At 54.6% G+C, this 25,742-nt stretch overlaps 2 protein-coding genes across 8 annotated transcripts; one reads left to right on the top strand and one right to left on the bottom strand.

Annotated features, from left to right (window-relative positions):
• Positions 1-4,000: 4,000 nt before the first annotated feature.
• On the bottom strand, positions 4,001-25,729 carry LOC115502273 (tigger transposable element-derived protein 1-like). 2 transcript variants are annotated; one of them, XM_030297500.2, is made up of 2 exons: positions 24,913-25,729; positions 4,001-7,403 (listed from the first exon to the last, which is right to left on the bottom strand). In XM_030297500.2, the coding sequence occupies exon 2, from the start codon at positions 7,283-7,285 to the stop codon at positions 5,423-5,425; it is 1,863 nt and encodes a 620-aa protein (XP_030153360.1). In that variant the 5' UTR covers positions 7,286-7,403; positions 24,913-25,729; the 3' UTR covers positions 4,001-5,422. The 2 variants fall into 2 exon arrangements, with proteins under 2 accessions (XP_030153360.1, XP_030153359.1); XM_030297499.1 differs by lacking the exon at positions 24,913-25,729 and adding an exon at positions 9,616-10,243.
• Positions 11,294-21,909, top strand: MZF1 (myeloid zinc finger 1). 6 transcript variants are annotated; one of them, XM_030297468.2, is made up of 6 exons: positions 11,294-11,896; positions 13,191-13,627; positions 14,062-14,260; positions 14,955-15,025; positions 15,146-15,266; positions 19,407-21,909. In XM_030297468.2, the coding sequence occupies exons 1-6, from the start codon at positions 11,860-11,862 to the stop codon at positions 20,837-20,839; spliced, it is 2,298 nt and encodes a 765-aa protein (XP_030153328.1). In that variant the 5' UTR covers positions 11,294-11,859; the 3' UTR covers positions 20,840-21,909. The 6 variants fall into 6 exon arrangements, with proteins under 6 accessions (XP_030153328.1, XP_030153331.1, XP_032447139.1 ...); XM_030297471.2 differs by having other exon boundaries at positions 11,295-11,490; XM_032591248.1 differs by lacking the exon at positions 11,294-11,896 and adding an exon at positions 11,909-12,180 and having other exon boundaries at positions 14,062-14,245.
• Positions 25,730-25,742: the final 13 nt, after the last annotated feature.

The following is a 25,742-nucleotide window of genomic DNA, read 5'->3' as shown; positions in this document are numbered from 1 at the left end:
TGGTCTCACCAACCAACTCTCTAAACAGACCAAGTTCCAATAGGGCAGAAACCTTGCTTGTTTCCTTCCTTGATTGACTTAGATGCCTGGAACATGGCATGCATCCAGTGACATTTTGAGTAAGGAAAGAAGGACGAGAAAGGAGGCCTGGTGCACCCTGAGAGGGTGAAATGTCATACCAATGTCAAGCTCACATCTCTGGGAGGCTCACAGGCTACAAAACGCTCCAAACATGTTGCAGCTTTTGAGTCTTCTTCCCAGTGATAAGAACACTGGGTCAGGGTGGTAGGTTGTGTCCCCTTCTGCATTCCCCAGCCCCTGGGCCTCCCAACCAGGCCCCTGAGCCCCTGTGGCTCACCAGTTTCCTGCATCATCTGAGCAAGGCTCTCCACCAGCACCGCAGCCTCCTCAGCACTCTCAGGGCACTGGGACTCCACCCAGACCTGGGTGTCAGGTGGCAACACACCCAAGAACTGCTCCAGCACTAACAGCTCCATCATTTGCTCCTTGGAGTGTGACTCAGGCCTCATTCACCAGCAGCAAAGGTCTCATAGCCTGGCCAGGGCCTCTCAGGGCCCTACTGCCTCTTCATAGCAGAAGCTGCAGAAGCACTGTCAGGGGTCCCTACAAAGCCTGGACAGCAGGGTGGAGGGCTGAGGGTTAGAGAGAGGTTCAGGATCCCATGAGGTGGCCTCATCATCCTCCCTCTTGATGACCACAAGCTCTTCTTGACTGAGGGGTGCTGGGTCTACTGCCATGGCAAGACCTTGGGAAGCTGGTCTCACCTGCACTCACTCAGGCCACACATTGTCTTCCTGGGACAAATGCCCACCCAATCAGGGCCACAGACCATGCACGCCCTTCCAGCCACCCATACCCTCAAGGTCACTTCCTGTTGCAGAAACTGTCCCTAAGTCTGGCTAGCTGGCAACCTGGTAGGGGATATCTCCAGCCTGAACTTCCCCATCTGTGCCTTCAAGAGAACACCTGGCACTGGGAATCTGGTCAAGAGAAGAGTGAACCCACCCCTGCAGGGGGAGTTTACAGTAGCTCATATCAGGCTAGGTAAAGGTACAAGAGTTGTTCCTGGAGATACAGGGCATGGATATGCCATATCTCAGTGAACTGAGAGAACTCCACCAACAGCCAAGCAGAAGTGCTGGTGGGAACTAGCAGAGGGTCTGTGCCCAGGGAGGGTCAGAGCAAGTGAAGGATACAATCTTCCAGACACTAGGAAGAGTGATGTAGGGTGATGGGGGCACATCGGGCAAGCTAAGGGCAAAATACAGGCTGGCATACTGCCCCCTGCCCCCAGGTGGAATATGTGTAATATTCCTGGGCTGGGGACACTCCTGGCTGCCCAAGAACAAAGGAAAGGGGCTTAAGTGCTTGCCATGGTGATGTGGGAAACTAAGGCAAATGAAAAATTAAATTCCCTTACTGCCTATAGCCCATTGACAGGTCCTTGAGACCGGCAGAGTGACCTCCCTCTAGGAGTTCAGCTACCTCAAGGATGACACTTTGCTGGGAGCAAAAGAGAACCTTGGCTTCACATTATCCCAACCTCAAGGATCCTATAAGTCAACTTCCTTTATTTCAACTGCTTCAAGATAATATGCTGGCAATCATACTCCAAGCTTATGGTTCCCCGATATGCATCTAAAGAGTCTCGTCACTGAGGCTTTATTAAACGGTGATAAATGGTGTTTCCCTAGCAACAGCTAGCCCCTCAAGGTCCTGGAAACCTTGTTTCCAAAATTCCTTAAAGACATACTCTATCCCTGACCCCCTCCCAACCTGAGGGTATATAATGAGTTACCTGTCACAACCTCAGTGTAGCTCTTCCTGCCCACAGGTCCTGTCCCCAAGCTTTAATAAAATCATCTTTTTGCACCAGAGACATCCTCAAGAATCCTTTCTTGGTCATTGGCTCTGACCCCACGAACCCCCCCCCCCCCGCCATCACCCCAAAACTTCATCATAGAGGACAGACTAGAAGAGAAAGATGGAAACTAAAAACAATTGCAGGGCAGCCAGCATGGGTCAGGTGCAGGGATAGCAACAGCTGACACCTACGTTGGAAGGCCTTCCTTTCCCCCATGGCAGATTCCTACAGAGCCCGAGAGGCTCAGCTCATACCAATTAGCCAAGATCAACAAATGTCAAGTAGAGATGTCCACTCTACAATGTTCAACAAGAAACTAATCTGTGGTGGTCCTCACACAATGTGATCCCACTAATGTTAACATATTTTAAAGCAACAAAATTCTGAGGTGTATGTGTGTGTGCATGTATGCAGAAGCTACTGTTGTATAATAAATGTTCAGAAACAGGTCCTGAAAAACAAACTCCCAGCAAGCAAATCTGGGGAAAGTAACTGGAGGAGGAGTCCACTTTTTCTTTCATAAATCTCTACACACCGTCTCAATTTTTTTGGCAACGACCATTTGTTACCATTGCAACTTTAACACATAATTTCAGTGCCAGCACATGTTGTTATATGGGTTGGTCAGGGTTCCCAGACTGGGGAACCTCCATCCTCCTCCTCCTCCTCCACCACCACCACCACCACCACCACCACCACCACCACCACCCCGCCCCCCCGCACACCCACCTAACCACCAGGTGCCCAGAGGCGGTGGCTAGAGAACATTCTGGCCAGCAGGATCAGCACAGGCAAGAGCCATGTGGCCAGGGCGATCCTACAGAGAGTTTGGCAGTATAAGGGTCTGGATTTTAATCGCCATGTGCGGGGAGCACCCCTCCCCATCACTCTCACAGATGAACGCACAAGTAGTGGGAGCAAAAAGGAACTCAGGTCTGAACTGAGGAAATCCAGAGACTCCCCAGAGGAAGTGAGAAGTTTTGAGGGTGCAGGTTGGGTGTGAATCTAAAAAGGAAGTACCCGAGGGAAGCCCAGAAAATTGGCTCGTGTAGGATAACAGCGCCAACCGGCTGATGGAACCGCGAAGGGTGGCGAGAGCTGACCTCAGCCCGGAACCACTTCCGGGCCAGGACCCTCACACACAAGACTCTAGGGCCAAGGGGCCCCTGAGCCGCCTCTCCCGGAGGACTAGCTGGGCTCCCAGGGAAACGGGTGGTGCTTCTCTGCACCACCTCCCCTGCTGTCCTCCACCGGCTGCGCACCCTACCTCAGGCCTTTCCGACACTCCTGGCCGGACTGCGCCAGGACTCACCGCCCCAAGCAGCCACACGGACCAGTCCCACCGCGCTTGAACAATGACCAACCACCCTGGGGACAAGAACCGGGAGCTTCCGGGCCCTCTACTGACTGCTTCCGGCGCCTTGTATCCCCCCAACACCCCCCAAATCTACTCGACAACCCACGCAAGCAGGCCAAGAGGTGAGGGACACGGGTGTGTTGCTCCTGCAGGTCTATGGCAACGGCCCGCCGCTGCCGGAGTTGAAAGGCGTAGGAGGCCGCCTCTGTCGGCTAGGTTCTCTAGGAAACGTAGTCCCCAACGCGTCAGAGATCCAACCTGTAGAGTTGCAGACAGTGCATTTCACAGGAGACACGGGGCTTCCCTGTCGCACCACCAGGGCCCCCCGGAAATGTTCAGGGACCTGCTAAAGGTTGCTAGTTGAACGAATCCAGGGCTCTCCACTCATTTGTTGCGGGCCAGGCGCTGTCCCCGGCTCTGAACAAACGAGCCCTGGAGCCAGACGGGCACACGCATGCCTAGTCTCCGCTATGCAATGTCTGCAAGATCTCCAGTGGCTGGAGTGGATGCAACTACATCTTCCACCCACTGGGCTTTGGCCTCAACGACTCCTGCCTGGTCACCTGCCTCCTTCAGCTGCTGCACCGCATTCAGCCTCCGTTGAGGATATTCCTTCCTCCCATTCCTTAGGCCCTTACAAACCACCCTACCACACTGGGCTGTGTCTGTCAAGCCCTTCTGTAACGTGGCATTTTGAAATGATGGGTTTCCTGATTGTCAACGAGGTCCCTGAAGATGAAGACTGAGACACCACTTCCCCAGAAAGCCTACCCTATCATGTCCATGTCCCCAGCTTGGTGGGGTCCCTCCTGAGTGACCTGTCATAGCCTTGTCACATAGAATGTAACAACCTCTGGACTGGCAGCTCCTGAAGTCAGTCTCACTCACCCTGGAATCCACACCTAGCACATTATAAGTGCTCATACATTGTGCAACCAATCCAGTCTGCCACCAGAATCCTAAGAAAAGCTTCCCTTCTCCTTCTCACCCCCCTTACCATTCTCCCCAGGAAAGCAAGCAAGGGACCTCATCTCATCTTTCTTCCAGTAAGGCTGATCCTTCAAGCCACTGGTCCCGACCCATGTGATGAGTTCACAGCAAGCCCAACAATGCAATGTTAGCTGAGACAGAGGTAGCAAGAATCCTTTCTCCCATCTTTATTTCTTGGCACGTGTGTGTGTGTGTGTATGTGTGCGCGCGCGTGCGTGCGCATGTATGCAGACATATGCAGATACCTGTGTTGAAAGGAGTCCAGGAGCCCAGACATCCCTGTCCCACCACCTGTGGCTCATCCAGCTAGAGCACAAGAACACCTTCCCTTGCTGACTGACTGTGGTTTGCTGGCCCAAGCGGTGTTTCGGCAATCAGATGGACACCCCATGATGCCTGTGATTACAGTTTGGGGGGACAGGAAAACAAACTGTAATGAAGGGAGACAACAAGACTGTCAGGAGGTGGGGCAGTGTCCATCAGAATTAGAGCTTTGGGTCTAACATCTGAGAGGCTAGGCTATAACCAATGCACTGGGAGCTAACTCTGAGGTGACCACTGAGCTCTTAGGAGTGGACGGTATTTTCCAAAGAGCACCAGAACCAGGAGACTGTCAGAATCACAAAAAGCTCAGAGGCTGGAGGGAAACCAAGACACCATGCCACAGAAATTCAGAGAAGAAAACATTTCCAAACCAAGCAAGTGATCCCTGGTATCAACAGTCACGGTGAGCCAAAGTGCTCTGGCACTGAGACGACAGAGGCCGTGGAAGCCAGAAGAGGTAAGGATGGCATGGAAAGTGAGAAAGGACATGCCGAGAGCAGGAAACCCTCATCTAAAGTTGGCTAGGAAGGGTAACAATGGTGCAGGGAGAGGTCAGGTTTGGAAAATGGAAGAGGCTGGTCTCAGTTCTGGCCCCTCACAAGGAAAACCACCCTGGCAGACTGTGCAGGGCAACTACCATACTACAGGGTGTATCTCTGTCATGGGTGAGCACTCCTGGGCCCTGCATCTCATCTGCCAATCAGAAGACACCACCCTTCTGTTCCCCAAGCCTAGAGTCGTGGGTCACTATACAAAGACCACAGAGCATGAGATATGAGAACCATGGGGAAGAAGAGCAGTATCTGACCTCCAGAAACAAAACACCATTAGACAGAACTCATGTGAGGTCAAGTCCAAGCCCCAAATCATATAGGACAGCCAGAGGTCTGACCTTCAGGACCTGTGCCCTTAGCCACTTGCCCACCCTCTATGGGACCCACTTGGAGCAATGGCAGGCTTCCTGCCGACTCCCTTGCTGCCACCACCACAGGGCCTCCTGAGGATGCAGCCGCCCGAGACTGTCGCCTCCTTTCCCGGTGTAGCTCCCGGAGGCGAGCAAGGGCACGGTGGACACCCCGGGAGACCCGCAGGCTGCGCTCCCGGTTTGGATCATTCTCTATGAGGACCTGTAAACCAGCAGCAAAGTGAGACAGAGCCTGGGCGAGATGCTCAGGGCTCAGAGCACCCACACCAGCTTCCTCAGTGCCTGCACCCACCACAGCCTCTGTGAAATCTGGCTCTTGTTTTCTAGAGACCAGGCCATTCCCTGTCTCCCAGGGCAGCCCAGAACCACTCATGTCCCCATCCTTTGCATCCTGGGGGATGCTGTGGGGTGGGGGCTCCCCATGGGCCTGCAGCAGGCTGGCAACATCAGCCTCAGCCGCATCTCCAAGGCCCACATGCCGAGCTAGTGCCACAATGCTGCGGCGGAGCTGAGGCACAGTGTCAGGCTCAGGGGTGCCAGCAGGGACACACTCAGGCCAGAGCTTCCTCCAGGCGCCGTTCATGGTGGCAGGCTGCAGCTCTGCCCAGGCTTCAGCTATATTGTCCACAGCAGTCACGACAGTATAGCTGCGCCAGAACTCCTGCACAGAGGGTCGGTCTTCACCAGTCGTCTCCTGGACCAGCTGGCTGAGCGTGCGGCGCAGGTAATAGGCCTTGAATGTGGCAATGACACCCTGGTTCATGGGCTGGATCAGGGCCGATGTGTTCTTGGGCAGGAACTCAACCCTCACGTGGGCTGAGAGGCCACCCAGGTGAGCAGGGTGGCAGGGTGCACCATCCAGGAGCAATAGGGCACGGTGTGGGAGGCCATGGCTGGCACAGTAGCTCTCTACAGCAGGACAGAAGCAGCCAGTAAACCACTCCTGGAAGATGCTGGGTGTCAGCCAGTCATTGCGGTTGGAGCGCCAGACCACAGGAAGGCTGGCCTTGGAGCAGCCCTTGAGGGCACGTGGATTCTCCGAGGGGTACACTAGCAGAGGCTTCAGTTTGAAGTCACCAGCTGCGTTGCCACCAAGCAGCAGGGTCAAGTGGTCCTTGGAGGCCTTGAGGCCAGGCCCGGCTGCCCCCTCCAGTGCCAGCAACATGCGCTCTGGCAGCCGCTTCCAGAACAGGCCTGTCTCATCCACGTTGAAAACTTGGTGTGGTGAGTAACAGCCCTCCTCCAGAATGGTGCGCAGCACTGGGGGATAGTGGGCAGCAGCCTGGGTGTCAGCCACAGCCGGCTCATCTGTCAAAAGCACATTGTTGCGAGCCTTGAATCGGGCAAACCAGCCGTTACTGGCCCCGAAGGTCTCAGCCTGAGTGCCACTGCCCTGCTCATGCTGCAGCTGCACAAAGAGCCGTCGTGCCTTGTCCTGGATGAGCAGTGTGCTGATGGGCAGGTTCTGCCGCTTTTGCTCCTCAATCCATAGGCTCAGCAAGCGTTCCATATGGCCCATCACCACACCCCGGCAGCGGGTCAGCTGCGTGGCACTGACAGGTGTGGCTGCCTGGGAATTGGCCCGGATCTTGTCCTTGTTGACACGGATTGAGGCGACGGTAGAGGTGGCCAGCCCCAAGGCCCGGGCAATCTGAGTCAACTTCTCACCTTCCTCAAACCTCCGAAGCACCTCTAACTTCATATGCAGGGTGATGGACTTTCGGTCCCGCTTGGCACTGTGGCGGAGGCCAATCCCACCAAGGGGTGCCTTCCCCGACACCTGCAGGCGGGAAGTTGTCTTCATTCCGCCTCCCTGAGCCACACACCTTGATGAAGCCTCTCCGCACTGCCAGTTTCCACAGTAGCTACCAGTGTGCCCACAAGGGCAGCCTCTTGGCCTCTCCTGCCACACCTGCTTCTGCCTGGAAGACAAGGACACATGGGCGTTAATGTGTAAGCATATGGAAGTCCCGACCATCAGCTGGCCTTTCCGTGCTCTGACACAGAGCACCCAGCTCTGCTGACCACTGCCTCAGAGGCATGCCCAGTCCCTTCTTTCCGTACTGCTAAAAACACTGCACACTCACTTCCAAGTATCCTTTGCATCTAAAGGAGCATGTCACTTAGTTTTAGCTTATGAGATCAAGAGATATCTGCTAGGAGACTCTGCTCTCTTCCCCTAGCAAACCTCTTGCAACAAGGTAGTCTAGAAACCCTGGCCCACCTCCCAGACACTAATGAGCAAATGAGGTACCCACTTCCATGCTTCTCACCCTTTTCATGCTTCAAACATCAGTGTGGGTTGCTGAATAATGGTTCCCAAAGACATTCACGTCCTAATCCCTGTGAATAAATTACCTTACCTGGAAAAAGGGACATTGTGGGTATAATTAAGTTAATAATCTTGAGATGGAAAGATTATCCTGGGTTATCCGAATGGGCCCTAAATGTAATCAGAGAAGGCAAAAGATTTCACTCAGAAAAAGGCAATGCAACCACTGAAGCATAGAGGATACAGAAGGAACCAGGGGCGCCTGCGTGGCTCAGTCGGTTGAGCATCCAGCTTCAGCTCAGGTCATGATCTCAGTTTGTGAGTTCGAGCCCCGCGTCGGGCTCTGTGCCGACAGCTCAGAGCCTGGAGCCTGCTTCGGATTCTGTGTCTCCCTCTCTCTCTGCTCCTCCTCCGCTCATGCTCTCTCTCTCAAAAATAAACAAACATTAAACAAAAAAAAAAAAAACAAAAAAGGAACCAGCCCTGCTGATACCTTGATTTTAGCCCACTGAGAAACATTTCAGATTTCTGACCTCCAAGACTCTAAGATAATACATCTGTGTCGTTTTAAACCACTCATTTTTCAGTAATATGTTACAGCAATCATAGGAAACTAACACAGAAGAGAACCAACCTAATTTATGCCACAAACTATGGAGCACCTGAGAACAGAAGAGGATGGTGGTTCTCCACACGGCAGCCACAAAGATCCAATAAGAACTAAGATCCTATCTCCCCTCTGTTCAAGCCCTCCCAGCTCTGAGTAAAAGCCACAATCCTCACCAGATTCTTCAAGTGTCTTAGAGCCTCTTCTTTTATTTTGCTCACTCCTGCCCACATCCTTGGGGCAGACTAAGAGTGCTCCTGACTCAGGGCCTTTGCTCCTGTTTCCTTCAGCCCATGCAGGGCCTGGGCACTTCCCTTATCTGCATAGCTTGTTCCCTCTCCTACAGATCTCTGCTCAAATGTAACCTAATCAAAGAGGCCCTCTCCACCTACATTTTATTATGTATCTGTCACACGCTGCCTGAAGGCAGGAGCTGTGTTGGCTGAGCTCTCCCTTGTGTCCTCAGACCCAAGAATAGTGAATCCAGTAGTCGCTAGCTGATGAAATTATTAAATTAAGTACAGGGGTGGAAGGCATGCTTTTCACCTTGTCCGTTTTGCATTTTGAATCATGTGAAAGTAGCACTGGATCAAGGAGTATACACACACACATATATACACACATACATATATGTATATGTGTATGTATGTGTGTATATATGTGTATGTGTGTGTGTGTGTGTGTGTGTGTGTGTAGTGCGTGCGAAATACAAGGGACAAATGACTGGCAGGTTTGTTTCTGCCGTGGCTATGGTATCGATACCTTCAAGGATCCATGGACTACACATGGCTTAAAATAAGGTGGCACATGCCACAGGTCCCCCATGCCTGGGAGGCAGGGAAATGTAGGTGGACAGGAGAAAGGCTCCTCTTGCTTACTGAACCACTCACGCGCTGCGCCATTGTTCTTTCAACATCCATGCCTTCCTCTGCTCACCCACAATTTTAAATTAATTCACCCACATGCTCATTCATTCATTCCCTCCCTCCCTCCCACCCTCGTGAGAAAGCCTCCAAACCCGCCGCCGGTGGAGGCTCGCTGCCCAATGTCTCGGTGGAGCCAAGGGCTCGTCCCCTTGAGACTACATTTCCCACAAAGCCTCGGGACCGCCGGAATCTTCGATTGGCCCATTCGCGCTCGTCCCGGCCTGCGCGCGCAGCGGCCTCTCTTCCTTCTCGCCGTTTCGGACCGAGAGAAACGGAGCCCAAGCCCCCGCCACCGGAGCCCGGGCCCCCGCGCGGCTGACTGCCCTCACCTCCGGACCGCGACGCGGGCCGGCTGCTTCAGCTGGGCGTCTGGGGCTGCGGCTCTTCCCCATCTCCTGCCTTACAGCGCCTCTTCCCAGGGGCGGCCGAGCTCAGCCTCCGTGTTGTCGGCGGAGGCGGAAGATTGCCGGCGACTATCGAGATTGGACTAGTCCGCGCGGGGCCAGTCCCCGACGGCGCTCTAGGCCCTGCGCCCCGCGCTCGCAGGCCAGCCGGGAAATGTAGTTCGACGACGAGGATGCTGCGCGCAGAGCCCAGGCGGGGGCGCCGTTGGCTGTCTCTACCCAAAGCTGACTTGCTTTCTGTTTAATTTCTCTCGAATTTTTCCCGCCGCCTGCTTTCTTTCCATTATCCTCCCTACCTCCTTCCATTCCTAGCTTTGTCACCTCTTTCTCCCAGTTTGTTCCCCATCCTGGAGAATTAATTCCGCTCAGACTGTCAAATCCTTTTTTTTTTTTTTTTAAGTTAAAAATAAACTCAAGGAGTACATGGCAAACAGTTATTTACCTCATGGAGGGAACTAGCAGGATGACATAGGTAGTTCCGGGAAGATGAGAAAGAACAGAAAGGGTGAAAGAAATAAAGGACACTGAGGGGTGACTGGGTGGCTCAGTCGGTTAAGTGTCTGACTTCAGCTCAGGTCATGATCTTACTTTGTGGGTTCAAGGCCGGCGCCTGGCTCTGTGCTGAACGCTTGCTCAGAGCCTGGAGCCTGCTTTGGATTCTGTGTCTCCTGTCTCTGCTCCTCCCCAGCTGGCACTGTCTCACTCTGTCTCTCAAAAATAAACATTAAAAAAGAAAATTCTTTAATAGAAAAGAAAGAAATAAGGAACACTGAAATAAAAGCCCAAAGTCGAATTGGTGCCCTACAAGCGAGCAGGCCTGGGTGTCTCAGTGTTGTAAGGTTGATACAACTCTTAACGCCAAGCGTTTGCAATCTGGCCTGTGAAGAGTTACTTCTTATAGGGAATCAGATAAGCTGAAGTGGGCTTGGTAGACAATGCTAGGAAACGCAGAGAGGGTCCCCAGTCATCCTTTTTTGTCCTATTGTCAATTTTTGGATAAGTTTCCCTAACAAGTCTCCCTCCAACTGTCTCTACTTGCCGTCTGTCACCCTTCTCTAGGTCTTTGAAAACTCTCAATCCATCTCTAATTTCTGTCCCTTCCTCTCCTCTTGCCTCTGTATGTCTGTATTCCTTATCTGTCTCTTGAATCTCAATATCTGCACTTCTTGTCTTTGTGAATCTATTCTCACTCTCCCACTTTGTCTCACCTTTCATATCCACCCCTTCTTGATCTCCCTCCCTCTTGCTAACTTTACTGACACTCCTGTCTACCTGGCCCTGACTCTCTGATCCTCTGGCTTCTTATCACATTCTCTAGGTCTCTGAAAGGAGAAATACCTCCCCGTTGACTTTCTTTCCTACCGGTGTCTCGGTCTCTGTATCTGTTCGATTACTTTCACGGTCTCTCCTTGAATCTCTCTGCCCCCGAGTGGGCCCTCATAGGCTTTGGGTCTCTCCCTGCCCGGAAGTCTTCGCGTCTGTCTTTCCTTACTGTCTCGCTCGGTTTCTCTGCTCCGGCCCGCTCCCCAAGCCCTTACCCCACGTCCCCCATCGCCTCTCAGACGGCCAGCGGCTCCCCTGGGTTGAGCTGGAGACCTACTAGTCAGCCCATCCGGTTACCATGGAAACGCCCGGGCCCGCCACGTACACAATGGGACGTCGCCTGGCTGCGCGTACGCGCACGGAGGTCTCAGCCAACTACACTTCCCAGAAAGCACGCGGCCAAGCCTCTCCGAATCTGCCGTCCGGGCGGGCGATGAAGGAGGTGCCCCTTTCGAGGCAGAAGGTTGCCATGGAGACGTAGGTTGCCGGCGCCCTAGCGAGGACGGTGATTGGTGCAGAACCCTGCTAATCCCAGGAACACCCGTAAAGAATTGAGGAAAACGTGGTGGGGGGCATGCGCGGTTGGGAAGGCGGTGCTGCTGTTCGAAGCCCCCAGAGAAGCTTACGCACGTCGACGGGGCATGGACGCCTGGATCTGAGGCGGGGAGCGCGGAAGAGGCGGCCGGGCGTGTGATCTGATCGTTGCGAATGCTACACCGGGGAACAGGGGAGGAGGGTGGAAAACGAGGCGAGGGTGGGGGAAGAGCCAGGTGGCACTCGGGCTGAATGCGCGGAGCATTCTGGGAGACCTAGTCCGTCCGGGGAGGGGGAAGCCGGCGATTGCGCATGCTTAGGAGCGCGGAGCGGCCCGCTGAGCTTGGAGGTGAGGGCGGGGACCTCTCAAAGAGGAAGGCTTGGGCGGGGACCCGGGCGGCGACCGGGAACTCTTGGATTGCGGCTACCCTGCGGGAGTGTGGAACAGGGACCTAAGCACTCCCTCTCGGTGAGCCCGGTGCTGTCGGCGACGCTCATCTATCACTGAAATGCCACAGCGACAAGCTCTCGGAGCCCCGCCCCCCCTTCCCGGTTGCCCTGGCGGCACTAGACCAACCCTGGGAGTGGGAAGAGGGCGCTCTCCCAAGTGGAAGTTGCCCTCCAAGATTTCTGGTAAATGTAGTGCAGAAACCTTCGCAGGGGCTGGCCGGCTTAAAAATGGTCCAACCTTTTCCCAGGGTTTCGGGTTGACCTGGAACCTTCAGGAACGGAATTTGACTCACGGGATCAGGCGACCCTGGAAATCGATTCTTACTCACGTAATAAACTCAGATTTCTTCACAAAGCCTGCACATTAACACCAGCTGCAAAAGGAGCAGCAATGGCAGGGAGGGGGGAGCGCCCCCACTTACAGGGGATCGGTAAGGATGGGGAAACTGAGGTTCACAGACAATTGCCAAGGTTATGTAGCAAACAGGCCAGATCAGAATCTCCAACCTTGCTTGCAGGCACCCGGTCCAGTGGTCTCGGGGCCTTTGTGGGCCCCCTGGAGCTCCCCCATCACCTCCTAACCCTGCCTAAATCAGGAAACTGAAGAGATGATGGGGCATTACGTGGTGTGATAATAAGTTCGGCTGGTTCAGAATGGGGCTGAATTGGGGGGGGGGGGATGCTGTCTGGAGGCTTGGCCACACAGTTGACTTTGCCCCGGGGGCGGCAGGAGGGGGGGAGGGTAGAGGTGGAGGGAGGCTGCTCTGTAGAAACAAGTTGAGAAGGGAATGGTCTGAGAGACTAGATGGGAGTGTGGGTGGTGCAGTGATGGACTGGTGTTGGAGGCTGAATGGGGGGGGTGGAGGGTAGTGGATGTTGTAAATGTCATTTACCTGACAGCCACAGGGCAAGGATGAGGTGGTGCACATAGAAAGACAGGATTTAGAGGAAAGGGGTGCCTTCTATTCCTAAGAAGCACCTTGTGTTTGGAGCAGGGAATACCAGAGACTAGGTCCCAGCTAGAGACCAGAGACTCAGGTGCCTGGCTTGTGACCATCTCTCTGTGCCCGTTTTCTTATCTGCCTTCCACTCGGTGCAGGTCTGAATATGGAACACCACAGCATACAGTAGGTGCTTAGTAAGCATTTGCCGTTTGTCCTCCTCCCAGCAGCCTCATCCTATTCCTCCCCCAGGGGAAGACACTGTCCTCGGAGCCCCCAGCCCAGTCTTTACAATGAGGCCTGCAGCACTAGGCTCCCCAGGTCACACATCCTTGGAAGATGAGCGACCCGTCATGGTGAAGCTGGAGGACTCAGATGAGGAGGGTGACGCTGCCCTGTGGGATCCGGGCCCAGAGACTGCACGCCAGCGTTTTCGACACTTCCACTATGAAGAGGCAGTGGGTCCCCAAGAGGCCCTGGCCCAGCTCCGGGAGCTATGCCGCCAGTGGCTGCAGCCAGAGGTTCACTCCAAAGAGCAGATGCTGGAGCTCCTGGTCCTAGAGCAGTTCCTGGGTGCACTGCCCCCTGAGATCCAGGCCCGCGTGGAGGGACAGCGACCAGGCAGCCCTGAGGAAGCAGCCGCCCTGGTCGAGGGGCTTCGCCAGGAGCCAGGAGGGCCCCGAAGATGGGTGAGTCTGTGGCCCTGAGCCAGGGTCCAGGCTGGAACAGTATCCAGCTCTGCCCCACCCTGGGGAGTGCCACGCTTAGCCAGACACCTATTCCTTGTGGTTTAGAAGTGGTCACTTGCAGCAGACCTTGTGTGAGCATAGACGCGTTTCCAGGGCCAGCCTCATTGGTCTATCCCTACATCATGGGCATGGGAAGGGATGCACGGTGGGGAGAGAGGGAGACCACCGGGCATTCCTGGGTGCCTGCGGCAGGAGAGCAACTGCAGGTGGTCCCTTCACTCCTGGCTCAGTCCTGGAGGGAAGTGGGTCCCTGGAGAACAGAGCAGGTCAGGACCCCTGGGGTCCTGTGATGGGGTGGTTGCCCATAAACCCCCCTGCTTGTGTAAAACCCAACTCTCTGCCTGGGCCCTTGATGTTTGGGGGCACCTCCCCAGGTCACAGTCCAAGTACAGGGTCAGGAGGTGCTATCAGAGAAGATGGAACCCTCCAACTTCCAGCCCCTCCATCAAACCAAGCCACGGACTCCAGAACGTGGACCCGGGACACCATCTGAAGCCACACACAAGTCACCGCTGGGCCTTCAGGTGAAAGAGGAGCCCATGGTTACAGAGGACCCAGGTGAGGGCACGCAAGGTATGCATGGCCCAAGGCCTGATTGGGTGGACCAGAGGGGCCTGGCCTCAACAGCCTAAAGGTCCCCCGCTGGATGGAACTGTTCATATGCCCTAGTAGCCCCCACAACCTGCCTAGCTAGTGGCCATCACTACTCCTCACATGCCAAGTCTGACTGTCAACAACTATGTTTCTCTGCTCTCCCCTAGCACGGAGTAGTAAGCTATTGGGGTTCTGTGTGTGAGGCACGTGGGATTCACTCCCCAAGGGGATCCATTAGGAGATAATAGCAATCCTCTGGAGAGCAGGCAGCAGGCTTGAATATGGGTTGGTGTGACTGAGGGAGGACCCCAGGGTGCTGGAAGGCATACCCCTCCCCATTTTACTCCTTCCAGGCAGATGCCAAAGTTGGCTTCCCACACCATCCATCATTCCTGTGTGGACCCTAGTGCAGTGCTTCTCTCCACCCTCACTGGCCATCCTACCCAGGACTCATGCAGGGGTACAGAGCACAGACCTGAGCTTGTCTCATCCTGCTGTAACTTCTCCTGTGGTCTTCAAGGGGGCTTTGCTTTACTCCACCCCCAGGCTGAGCCCTTAGAGATGCCCAGCCATGTCCAGCTCCAAACTTGGATTCCAGCATTTGGCATACCACTGAGGAGGGCAGTGGGGTGGGGACACCCTTGGGCCACCTGACCCCAACCTTCCTCTACAGAGCTTCTGGATTCTGGGCCTCTAGCCAATCCCCAGGAAGCCACTTCCACTCTCCTGCCTAAAGAGGCCCAGGTGAGCCCCATACAGACCATGCTCCCCACCCTGTCTGGGGAGCCTCAGTGGGTGGGGGTCAGATAGGTCCCTCCCTGGACCTAGCTGGGCACAGATGAACAGTGACCACTATGGTTTCAGGATTGTGAGACAGTGCTGGACCAGGCCTCTCCCCACAGCGAGACTGGGCTTGAGGGGCCTTCGTGGAGGGAGCATCCTGGGGCCCCGTGGCAGGAGGAAGCTGGGGGCATCTTTCCTCCAGGTGAGTGAGATGGGACATGGTGGGGCAAGGCCCTCTGCATGGTAGCGGCACATCAACCCATCCCACTCCTGGCCCTGCTCAGGTGGCCCTCTCATTCCAGTATCTCCAAGCTTCTCCATTCCGCAGACCATCCCTTGCAGCATGTAACTTTCAGCATCTCCTGTCCTCCTAAGTCAAGCCCTCAGCCAACTTCATGTTCCCTCCAGCTACTGCTCCCCACCATAGTAAAACCTCCTTAGAACAGGGCCTGTATTCCCCACACCGCCGTCCTTTCCCAGCCCTCCCATCCTGGATGGATTCTGGGTTTGCATCCCACTGTCTGGATAGTCGGGGAGGGAGGGTCTGGATCTGGCAAGGATAGTAGGTTAGTAGACAGTGGGCAGGAGGGACCTTGACACGGGTTGAGGATCGGGCAGGACAGAGCAGGAGACTAAAGGCCTTCTGCTGTCCACCTCAGCTTTACCACTCTTGGTCTGCCATCATCCAGTCTCCCTGCGTCTTCTTTCTTGTTTCCTGGACCCCTTCTTTTTCTTGGTTTACTCCCTTGTTCTGGGGGACCTTTCTGCAAACTATGGTATGGGAGATAAAAAGTTTTGACATGCTACATCTCTAAAACGCACTGATCTAACATTCTATATTAGGCTAGTTTGGCTGCTTGAGGAATTCTTTTTATTTAGTTTCAAAGCTTTTTCATCATCATTGGTGAGCCCTTTCAACTTGAAATCCATATCACTCAATTGTGGGAAACTACCTCGAATAGTTTCTCTCGTTTTTTTTTTTCTCTCCATTGTTTTGTTCCCTTGTTTCTGGTATGCCTGTTACCTGGTTCTTGGTTATATTGCTTCCTCAGTATGGTCTCCTACCCTCGACCCAGCCTTTTGCCAGGATGGGGGAAGAGATCCAGGAATCAGAGCTACAGCAGTGCCCACTATTTGCTCAGAATTCTGTGCAGACATCCCAGGTCTGTTCCTTGCAGCAGTCCAACCCAGCTGCTGCTGAACAGCCTCCCCATCCTGCTTGGTGGCCCTGCCTCTTCACCTCCATGGCCAGAGCTACCTGCTACCTCCAGCTCCTGAACTTTTCAAGCCTTCTTTGGGGTCAAACAGGGTTTGGGTTTTTTGGGGTTGGTTTTGTTGTTGTTGTTGTTGTTTGTTTTTCCACTTTCTTTACTACTAGTTTAATATGCACTTTCTCCAATCTGCTACACAGTTACTATTTGCCCCTTAGCTTTCTGAAATAGAAAATGTTACAGGGTTTGTTTGTTTCCTTTCCTCTCACCTTTGTGGATCTTATGCGTTAAAAAACAAAAAATTTTGTTGTGGTTTTTACTGTTATTTCAGGGTAGAACAAAGTTAAAATAGATACCTTTATTACTTGTAAGTCTCCATTTGCTATGTTTTTGTCAGTAAGGATCCTAATTCATCCTTTTTCCATAATGTCCTTGTTTCATGGATGGTGATTCCTCCTTTGAGGATTTAGACATACTTTAGTGTCCTTTCCAGGCTGTTTAGCTAGTTTAGTTTCTTCAAGTGTGAATTCTCCAGCTGGTTGTACTGTTGACAGTCTGCCCTTCATAGCTGTAGGAGCTTCTCATTTGTCCCCGCCCTAAGCATCATGCTACGTGAGAAGACTCATAACCTTGAAGTGGAAGTATCATCTGGGCCCCAGGACATTCAGTGAAGATACTTCTGGAGCCCAGCCAAAAGCAAGCACCTTTTTCCTGGTCAGGTATGTGGGTGGGCTGAGCTAACCCAGCCCATGTCCTCAACCCCCAGCTTCGTGACAGAGCCTGGCTTTAGACCTGGGGACTAAAGTCACAGGGGCTTCAGAGCTCACTGTGCAGGCTCTGGATTCCTAAGCCCCACCAACTGTCCTTTCTTTCCTTTGGAGCTGTCCAAAACATTTTTAAATATTTTCTCAGGTTCTGTTGTCATTTCTGCATGTTGGAGCTGAGAGAGTAGGATCTGGCACATCCCTAATCTGCTGTTTTAGTCTTAAACTGGCTGGCCAGGCTGGGCCTCGTACTTTGTTTGACCACCACCTCTAACTTGGACGTGCTTCTCTCTCAGTTCAGAACCCCACAGTCTTTCAGCTTTCTCCATCCACACTGGCACCACCACCTCAGACACTTTGGCGGGTTCCTTCTCTGTATCCACACTCTCTCTGTAGACAACCACAGTTCGCATCTTCAAGTAACTGATTCCTTCAGCTACCTTGGTCTCCATTCAGGACTCCTGGCTGCTCCTGTGCAGCCAGTGTTTTCATCATAGTATTTTTTTTTTAATTTTTTTTTTTTAACGTTTATTGATTTTTGAGACAGAGAGAGACAGAGCATGAACGGGGGAGGGTCAGAGAGAGAGGGAGACACAGAATCCGAAACAGGCTCCAGGCTCTGAGCGGTCAGCCCAGAGCCCGACGCGGGGCTCGAACTCACGGACCGCGAGATCATGACCTGAGCCGAAGTCGGACGCTCAACCGACTGAGCCACCCAGGCGCCCCTTCATCGTAGTATTTTAAATAGCTAATATATTCCCATGTTAGAAAATTCAAAAGGCACAAGGGAGTGTACACTGGAATGCCCCTCCCCTGCCTGTGTTATACAGTCTTGTCCCTCAACAGCCAGCACTACCATCTTCTTGTGTGTTCTTCCAAAAAGATTTTGTGCATAAAAGAGCAAACACAGATTCAGATACATACTTGTTTCTCTTTAAAATACATGTGAATGCCTAATCACCATGTTTCACACCTGACATTTTTCCTGCATCTTCCCACTTCAGCACACAGCAGCAGGTGCCCTCCTCTCTGGACAGCTGCATGAAGCCCCCCTGTGGCTCACTGTGGACACACTTGTTTATCCATCGCAGCTCCTACTTACATTCCTTTGTGTGGATTTCCAGTGGTGAACTGAAAAATCTCATACATAGGTCATTTTGAACAGTGGGGAACACAACTGTTGAAGTGCATAAAAGTGAAATTGCTGATCAGAGTGTGAGAAATTTGCTATTTTAATGTATTTTGCCACACTGGCTTCCCATTTCGCTTACTAGCAAGGCATGCAAACACTTGGGTCCCTCCAGGGAGGGTGTGAGAATGAGAGATGACTGCAACTCCAATATTCAGTGTTCTTCTCAGGAGTGAATTGAGCATATATTATGGGATTTAGTATTAGTTACATTTCCTTTCCTGTTCACCTCCTTTGCCCGTGTTTTGTCAGGTCATTGGTTTTGTTGATTAATTGGAGCTCTTTACTTAGAAGCTTAATTACCCTTTTGCTTCTGGAGAATCTGTCATTCATTTTTTGGCTCTAAGGTTATCAGTGCTGTGCATGAACGATTTCCTTTGACACAGTGTAATTTATGACTTTTCTTTGGCAACTTACTGGATTTTCTGTCACCCACTGAAGTCCTTGCTATTCTCTTAGTCTCCTTGCAGCCTTCCTCTTTTTCTAGTCCCTGCTTCTCAGTTGCATTTGCTTACACCTCCTTCCTCACACAGCATCTAATGCTAGAGTGCTCACAGCGTGGCTAGGACCTGCTACTTCTTTCCATAGACACCCACTCTTATTTGATCACACACAGGGCCAGGGCTCTGTGTGCCATGCATATGCCACAGCTGCCATGGTCACATTTCCCTGCAGACTGAGCCCCAACTCCTGAACTCCACAGCTGCATGTAGTCTCTGCCCCTCAGATGTCCCATGCACATCTCAGGCAAGGCACATCAGACCAAAGTCGTGCAGCCTGGCCCACTCCCCTCCAAGTTACCTTCCTGTTGGCTCCAGTTCCAACCTCCCTCAGACCCACCCACTTCTGTGTATTTGTGGAAACCATCACCACCTAGTGCAAGGGCCACCTGACCCATTTTTGCCCTAGAGCCCTTCCAGAAAGGCGATTTTTGCAAACTTAAGCCAGGCCTAGAAAGCATGTCCCCAACTTCTGAATCCTCCTCCTCATGCAAGGTTCTGTGCCCTTGTCACCTCCTTTGGGAAACACAGATAGAGTCCTTGCCCCTGCCCTTGTTACCTCTGTCTGCCTCACTGGCTAGTTTCAGGCACCTCTAGTTCACACTCTTTCCCACCGGCCGGAGTGGGTCGGGAACAGTTCTCTTGGCATGCATGACTGGATCCCTTTGTGCAATGCAGGGTTTGCACTCCGGATGGAAAGTGTCTCTGCTGGCCCAGGCACTGTGAGCCCCCACCTCCATATCCCCTGGGACCTCCGCATGGTTGGCCTCACGGACCAACTCCGGTCACCCTCCCATGAAAGTGGCTTCTCACGTGCGCTCCTGCTCCCCAGTGGCCCAGGAGGTGAGCAGAACCCCACGAATGAGGGTTCCTGCCAGCTTATGAGCCCTATGCTAGGCACAGCCCGCTGGCGTGCTCCCAGGGGCCGGGGCCGGGGCCGGCCCAGCACAGACCCCGGGGCAGGGAGAGGTGGCCACTGTGACGTGTGCGGGAAGGTGTTCAGCCAACGCAGTAACCTACTGAGGCACCAGAAAATACACACGGGAGAGCGGCCATTCGTGTGCAACGAGTGTGGCCGGAGCTTCAGCCGAAGTTCGCACCTTCTGCGCCATCAACTCACACACACTGAGGAGCGGCCATTTGTGTGCAGCGACTGCGGCCAGGGCTTCGTGCGCAGCACCCGCCTGGAGGAGCACCGGCGTGTGCACACAGGCGAGCAGCCTTTCCGCTGTGCTGAGTGCGGCCAGAGCTTCCGACAGCGCTCCAACCTGTTGCAGCACCAGCGCATCCACGGCGACCCCCCCGGCCCTGGCGGTGCACCCGCTGCCCCTCCCGGTGCGCCTGAGCCCCCAGGGCCTTTCCCCTGCAGCGAGTGCCGCGAGAGCTTCGCGCGGCGCGCTGTGCTACTAGAACACCAGGCAGTGCACACAGGTGACAAATCCTTTGGCTGCGTGGAGTGTGGTGAGCGCTTCGGTCGCCGCTCAGTGCTGCTGCAGCACCGGCGAGTACACAGTGGTGAGCGGCCCTTCGCCTGCGCCGAGTGCGGCCAGAGCTTCCGACAACGTTCCAACCTTACACAACACCGCCGTATCCACACCGGCGAGCGGCCTTTCGCCTGCGCCGAGTGTGGCAAGGCGTTCCGCCAGCGGCCCACGCTCACACAGCACCTGCGCGTGCACACAGGCGAGAAACCCTTTGCCTGCCCCGAGTGTGGCCAGCGCTTCAGCCAGCGTCTGAAGCTCACGCGCCACCAGCGGACGCACACCGGGGAGAAACCCTACCACTGTAGTGAGTGCGGCCTGGGCTTCACGCAGGTTTCCCGGCTCACCGAGCACCAGCGCATCCACACGGGTGAGCGGCCCTTTGCCTGTCCTGATTGCGGCCAGAGCTTCCGGCAGCACGCCAATCTCACACAACACCGGCGCATCCACACAGGCGAGCGGCCCTACGTGTGCCCGGAGTGCGGCAAGGCATTCCGCCAGAGGCCCACGCTCACACAGCACCTGCGTACCCACCGGCGTGAGAAGCCCTTTGCCTGCCAGGACTGTGGCCGCCGCTTCCACCAGAGCACTAAGCTTATCCAGCACCAGCGCATCCACAGTGCCGAGTAACCAGCGCTCACGGTACCCTTCCTCTGCGTCCCTCTCTTTTGGCCTTTTGTTGGGGGGAGGAGTGTGTGCGTGTGCACGCACGCCCACGCAGAACACTTACCTCACAGGGTTGTTGTGAGGGCTGTGATCAAGCTTAGGTACAGGCAGGTCCACCCAGGACCTGGATCCCCAGTAGGTGCTCAATAAACAACAGACAGAACCTGGGTCTGGTATCCACCCACTCAATGCCTCCCCAGTAGTTGGGCGGGTCCCTCCATCCACCCCACCCATCTACTACTTCTGCAACCACGCAGTCTCTGTGAGAGCCATGGCCCCCTGCAGGGGTGACTCCTAACAGCATCTTGTGGGTGCTGCCTTGTACCATGCCTACTGTACTATTTGTCTGTGATGCCTTCAACCTGAACAACCTTGGGTCAGGTCAACTACCAAGTGAGGACTGGCCCAGTTTTCCCCAGCCAGCCAAGATCATCAGGTGCAACAGAAGTAGCAAACTGGTGTCCAGCAGGCCAGAGCTAGGGATATGTTTGTAAAACTTTAAACCAAGGAAGCCATTTCTTAGGCATAAAAGCTGGAAGGTTTTATCTAGAAATCTAGATTCTTTCATGCATGTTAACTACCAGCAGGTGCTCAGGTTAGGTTCCCTTTAGGATAGAACCCCAGCCAGTCTGGAAATTGAAGTCACCTAGCCCCAGGCCACTTCCCCAGCCCTCTAGTAATCATTCACATTCCATGGGCCACAGTCTCCACCAACCCTGGCCAGGTCCACAACCCCCAAAGGCTACCCCACACTGGATGGTCTCTATGAGGAATGTGTTCAGTGGCAAGCCATAGGAAACACAGCCAGCAGCAGCTTACATGAAAATACAGTTGCTGCCATTACGGGTTCAACGTCCTGCAGATTGTAGGCTGGCATCTCTGGAACCCTCTACTTTTCCTCTTGCCCTAGTTATCTGCCCCCTCCATCTGATTGTAGGCCCTTGACCTAGCACCCCTGCCCCCCAAACGGTGGGTATACTGGGCGCCAAAAACAGAATGAAAAGCAGTGCCAAATAAAGAATATTCATGCATCACGATCTGGCTTGGGACTTAAACCCCACTCTGGGCAGGCGTCATCTTGCTCTCGTTCTGAGGGTTTCAAACTCATGAACCAGGAGATGACCTGAGCCAAACTCAGGAGTCGGACACCTAACCCAATGAGCCATGCAGGCACCCCCAGGAACAACTTCTTGAGGCTCATGTCCAAGTTTCTTCCAGAAATACACCTGGACTTTCCTCTGCTGCTACAAGACTGGAGTCCTGAAATCAGGGAAAGAAGACAAGCCACCTGGGCCAGAGGCTTCCAATAGCCATCCCAGAGATGGTGTGTTTCCTGCTCCCTTCCCTCTCCTACTCTGCCCCTCTCCCCATCTCCCCCTGGCCTAGCCCCAACCAGGACTAGGGCCACTGTGGAATCTACATCTGGCAGAGTCAACAGGTCCCCATGTAGGTACACTCCCATGTGACACAGCTGGGGGTGGGGGGAGTCCCCTGGGCCCTATGCCAACACTCATTGTCCTCTCCAACTATAAAAGGAACTCTAAGGACTCTCATCTGGGATATATGAATCAGAGGGGAGGAGGGCAGTCACTGGTCCCTAGGCGGAGGCTGGGAGTCAGATTAAGGAAGGCACACAAACACTGAGATACCTAGTGCTCTGAGGGTGAGGGGTACTGCCACAACTTCATAAATCCTGTGACATGGATTTTTTTTCAAAGCCTGTGTGAATTTTATAATCAGAAACAAAGAGAAAAAGGCTGCTCTCATGTTTTGATCATCTTGGTTTAAGAAGAACATGATGAGAAATCTGCACACATAACTATTTAACAACTTGAAATTCCACACAAGAAAAATTACAACACACACGAAAAGCATGCAGACATCAGGCCAAGGCCCCATGCCCAAAGTCATGAGAAGTCCATGGACCCAACCTGCTGAACCAGTCCTCTAAGAAACACACATGAAAAGTGATGTGAGAGCCCCAACACCCCCCACCCCACAAAAGGCTATTTCTACAGTTGGCTGGGGACACCTCTGCAAGCCAGGCTGCGGATTGTGAACCCAACGGCTGCCATACTGTCAGCAGAGCTGAGGGCTTAGACAGGATGACCACTTGGCCTCACTCAGCCAGAGCCACAGGGGGAAGCCAGGAGGGGAACCCCTAAGGCACTGGCATCTGGGGAAGCTACAACAGTGCCCAACCAGCCTGTCCCTGGATCATCTGTACCTGAGCCTATACTGTTTACTCCCAAGCACAGTCTCCCTATGCTGCATGCATCCATTTATTCTTATTCCCAACCCCAAGCCTCCTAAACCTGTCCAATTCTCTCCATTGGAGAGAACCACTCCTCTGATCCCAACCACCAGCCTGGAGGCCCACAATACTCAGCCTCCCTTCCTTGCCCGCTCCTGCGCTTCCTTTCCAAAACCAATCCTATCTTCCCAGCTACAGCTCCCAGAAGCTGTGCTAACACCCCAAGTGCACTTCCACTCTCACTCTTCACCTGCCATGTGCTGCCCAATCCCTCCAAATGCCAGGCCCAGAGGATACAGGCACCCTCACCACCCAAACCACCTGTGCCCCTCTGTCACCGTGTGGCCATGAGAATAACAAGGGAAACACAGCTGCACCACTTCCAACTCAACCCCCAGCCTCAGCACAGCCATCCCCTCCTTCCTGGTCCAGATCCCATGACCCCCTTTACCCAGCATTTTGTTCCATGGTTCAGTCTTCCCCACTGGATGGTTAGGAAGCCATAAGGTCACAGACCACATGAGTCTAGCTTTGGCTAGTGCAGCGCCACCTCTCCAGGGAACCATACCCCATCCTCAGATGGGCCTTCAGCTGATGGGCCTCAGAAACTGGCCTGAGGATGGACACATGGTTTAGTGTGACCAACAGGCAACACCCCTGAGACTGGCTGCAAAAAGAATGGTCATCAACCTTCGGCTGGAGATAGCCTGTACAATAAATCGGGAGAGCAGAATGGCTGAGACGAACAGAGAGAAAGGGATAGAGGAAGAGTGAGTCTGGAGGGGCCATGTGAGTCCTGAGACCAGCCATGTCTGAAGCCTGAGAACGCTGGGATGGTTGCAATGTCAGCCCCCGATTTGAACTGTTTGACGCTCCTGAGTCCCTTTCCTCACCCTGGCACCTCTCCAGCACGCAACGCACAAAGGAATTAAGAAAGGATGCTGAAACTGTGAGGCTGGCATAAGGGCACAACCAGAGGAATGAAAGGGGTGTCTGGGAGGGTGACATTGAGAATGGAAGGGCCTGAGAGGAAGCAGTTGCAAAGACACGACTGGGATCAGTCCATGGAGCCCGAGGACGTCAATGGTACCAGAGAACCCACAGAGCAGGGCCTCTAAGGAGGCTGGGGCCAAGATGGACGCCAGCCCAAGATCCGAAGAGGTGGAGGCGACTCCCTGAGGTGAGGACGGCTGAAGTGGACGCCAGGTCGGGTCTGAGGAGGCGCTGGGGATGAGATGGTGTCAGGGCGACTCCTCTTAAGTCAGGACTGCGGGCCTGGCTCCGGGGAAGACGGCTGAGAGGAACCCGTAAACACCCCTATCCAACCCCAGTGCCGGCCCAACTGGACCGCCAAGACCTCTTCCACAAAGCCCCAGGCGATGACGGTAGGTCGCCTTAGAGACGCAAGGGGACGTACAGCGGGAGCCGCACTCGGTCGCAAAAGGACCAAGCTGCAGAGCTCCGGATGCACCCATCTGCCCTGCCCCAAACCCGATCCAACCCTCGCCGCGCAGCTCACCCGCCTGACGGTTTCCGTGGTGACAACCGGAAGTCGCAGAACCGCCCCGCGCCGCTTTCTCCCGCCCTCAGAGAAACGCTGAGCCGTGATTGGAGTGGAGGCTGACCATACCGAGAGCTGAAGATCGCAAAGCGTCCCCACTGGAACTCGGGACCCGCTCCGAGAACACCCCTGCCCCACATTCCCATCTAAGTGTCCACCTATGTGAACTCCCAAAGTGCTTACCACTCTCTAGCGCAATACACGTTTTATTTGCTAGTTTACCTCAGCCAGGATCTCCGCGAGCGGGTTGCGTTTGCGGTGGGACATCGAGGGTACTCGACCCCGCACTCCTTGGGCAACGCCTATGGCCTTGCCGTGGCTCTGGCCCGCCCTGGTCACCCTGCCTCTGTGACCTCCAGGGGCAAGGACCTCGTGTGACCCACCCACTCAGCCGTCTGCACGGGTGGACTACGAGCGAAGCGACCTGAATCTGCCCCACTTAAAGATGGCGGCGGCACCGCCCATGCCTGGACCCACGAGCGTCCCCGGAAATGACCGAGCTTAGCCGAAAGTGTCCGAATACCAAGACCTATCGCTGAGCAACGCGGGGTGGCGGCGGCTGCGCAGGCGCACAGCGCAGGCCGGGCAAGAAAAGCCGAAGTCGGCGAGCGACGGAAATATCCGAAGCGGTGGGGCGCCCGAGGCCGTTGCGGACCTCCGCGCCGAAGCCGCTGCTGCCGCGGAAGCCGAGCCTCCCTCAGTACGCGGCCGCCGCCACCGCGGCCGCCGCCTCCTCCTTCCCCTCGAGCCGCACCCCCTCGCGGTGGGAACGAGTGAACGGACAGGCGGCACGGCCGCTGCTGGGCCTGAGGGGACCTAAGCGGACGAGGGGGAGGAGGGAGCGGCCGGGTGGGGGCGGGGCCTAGCGGGCCCGAGAACAGCCGAGTCGGCCCGAGCGCCGCCGAGCGAGCCCGAGGCGCTGGGCCAGGCCGGAGCCGGACTACGGGAGCCGACGCGGGCCGCGCGGTGGGCGCGGAGCGGCGCGGCAGGCCGGGCGGGCGGCGGCGGCAGCAGCAGCGGAGGAGGCCGCGGCGGCGGGTTCGAGTGGCGGA

The sequence above is a fragment of the Lynx canadensis genome, chromosome E2 (genome assembly GCF_007474595.2).
Source record: "Lynx canadensis isolate LIC74 chromosome E2, mLynCan4.pri.v2, whole genome shotgun sequence".
NCBI lineage: Eukaryota > Metazoa > Chordata > Mammalia > Carnivora > Felidae > Lynx > Lynx canadensis.
Note: the sequence above shows the minus strand (reverse complement) of the source record. Positions and strands in the feature narration are given on the sequence as shown.

Excerpts from the sequence above, each read along its gene's own strand:
- LOC115502273 (XM_030297500.2), bottom strand. The coding sequence starts at position 7,285 with ATGAAGACAACTTCCCGCCTGCAGGTGTCGGGGAAGGCACCCCTTGGT.
- MZF1 (XM_030297466.1), top strand. The coding sequence starts at position 12,057 with ATGCCACAGCGACAAGCTCTCGGAGCCCCGCCCCCCCTTCCCGGTTGC. Across the intron at positions 14,261-14,954 it reads CCCAGGTGAGGGCACGCAAG|AGCTTCTGGATTCTGGGCCT; the intron begins GTATGCATGGCC and ends CTTCCTCTACAG. Across the intron at positions 15,026-15,145 it reads TCCTGCCTAAAGAGGCCCAG|GATTGTGAGACAGTGCTGGA; the intron begins GTGAGCCCCATA and ends CTATGGTTTCAG.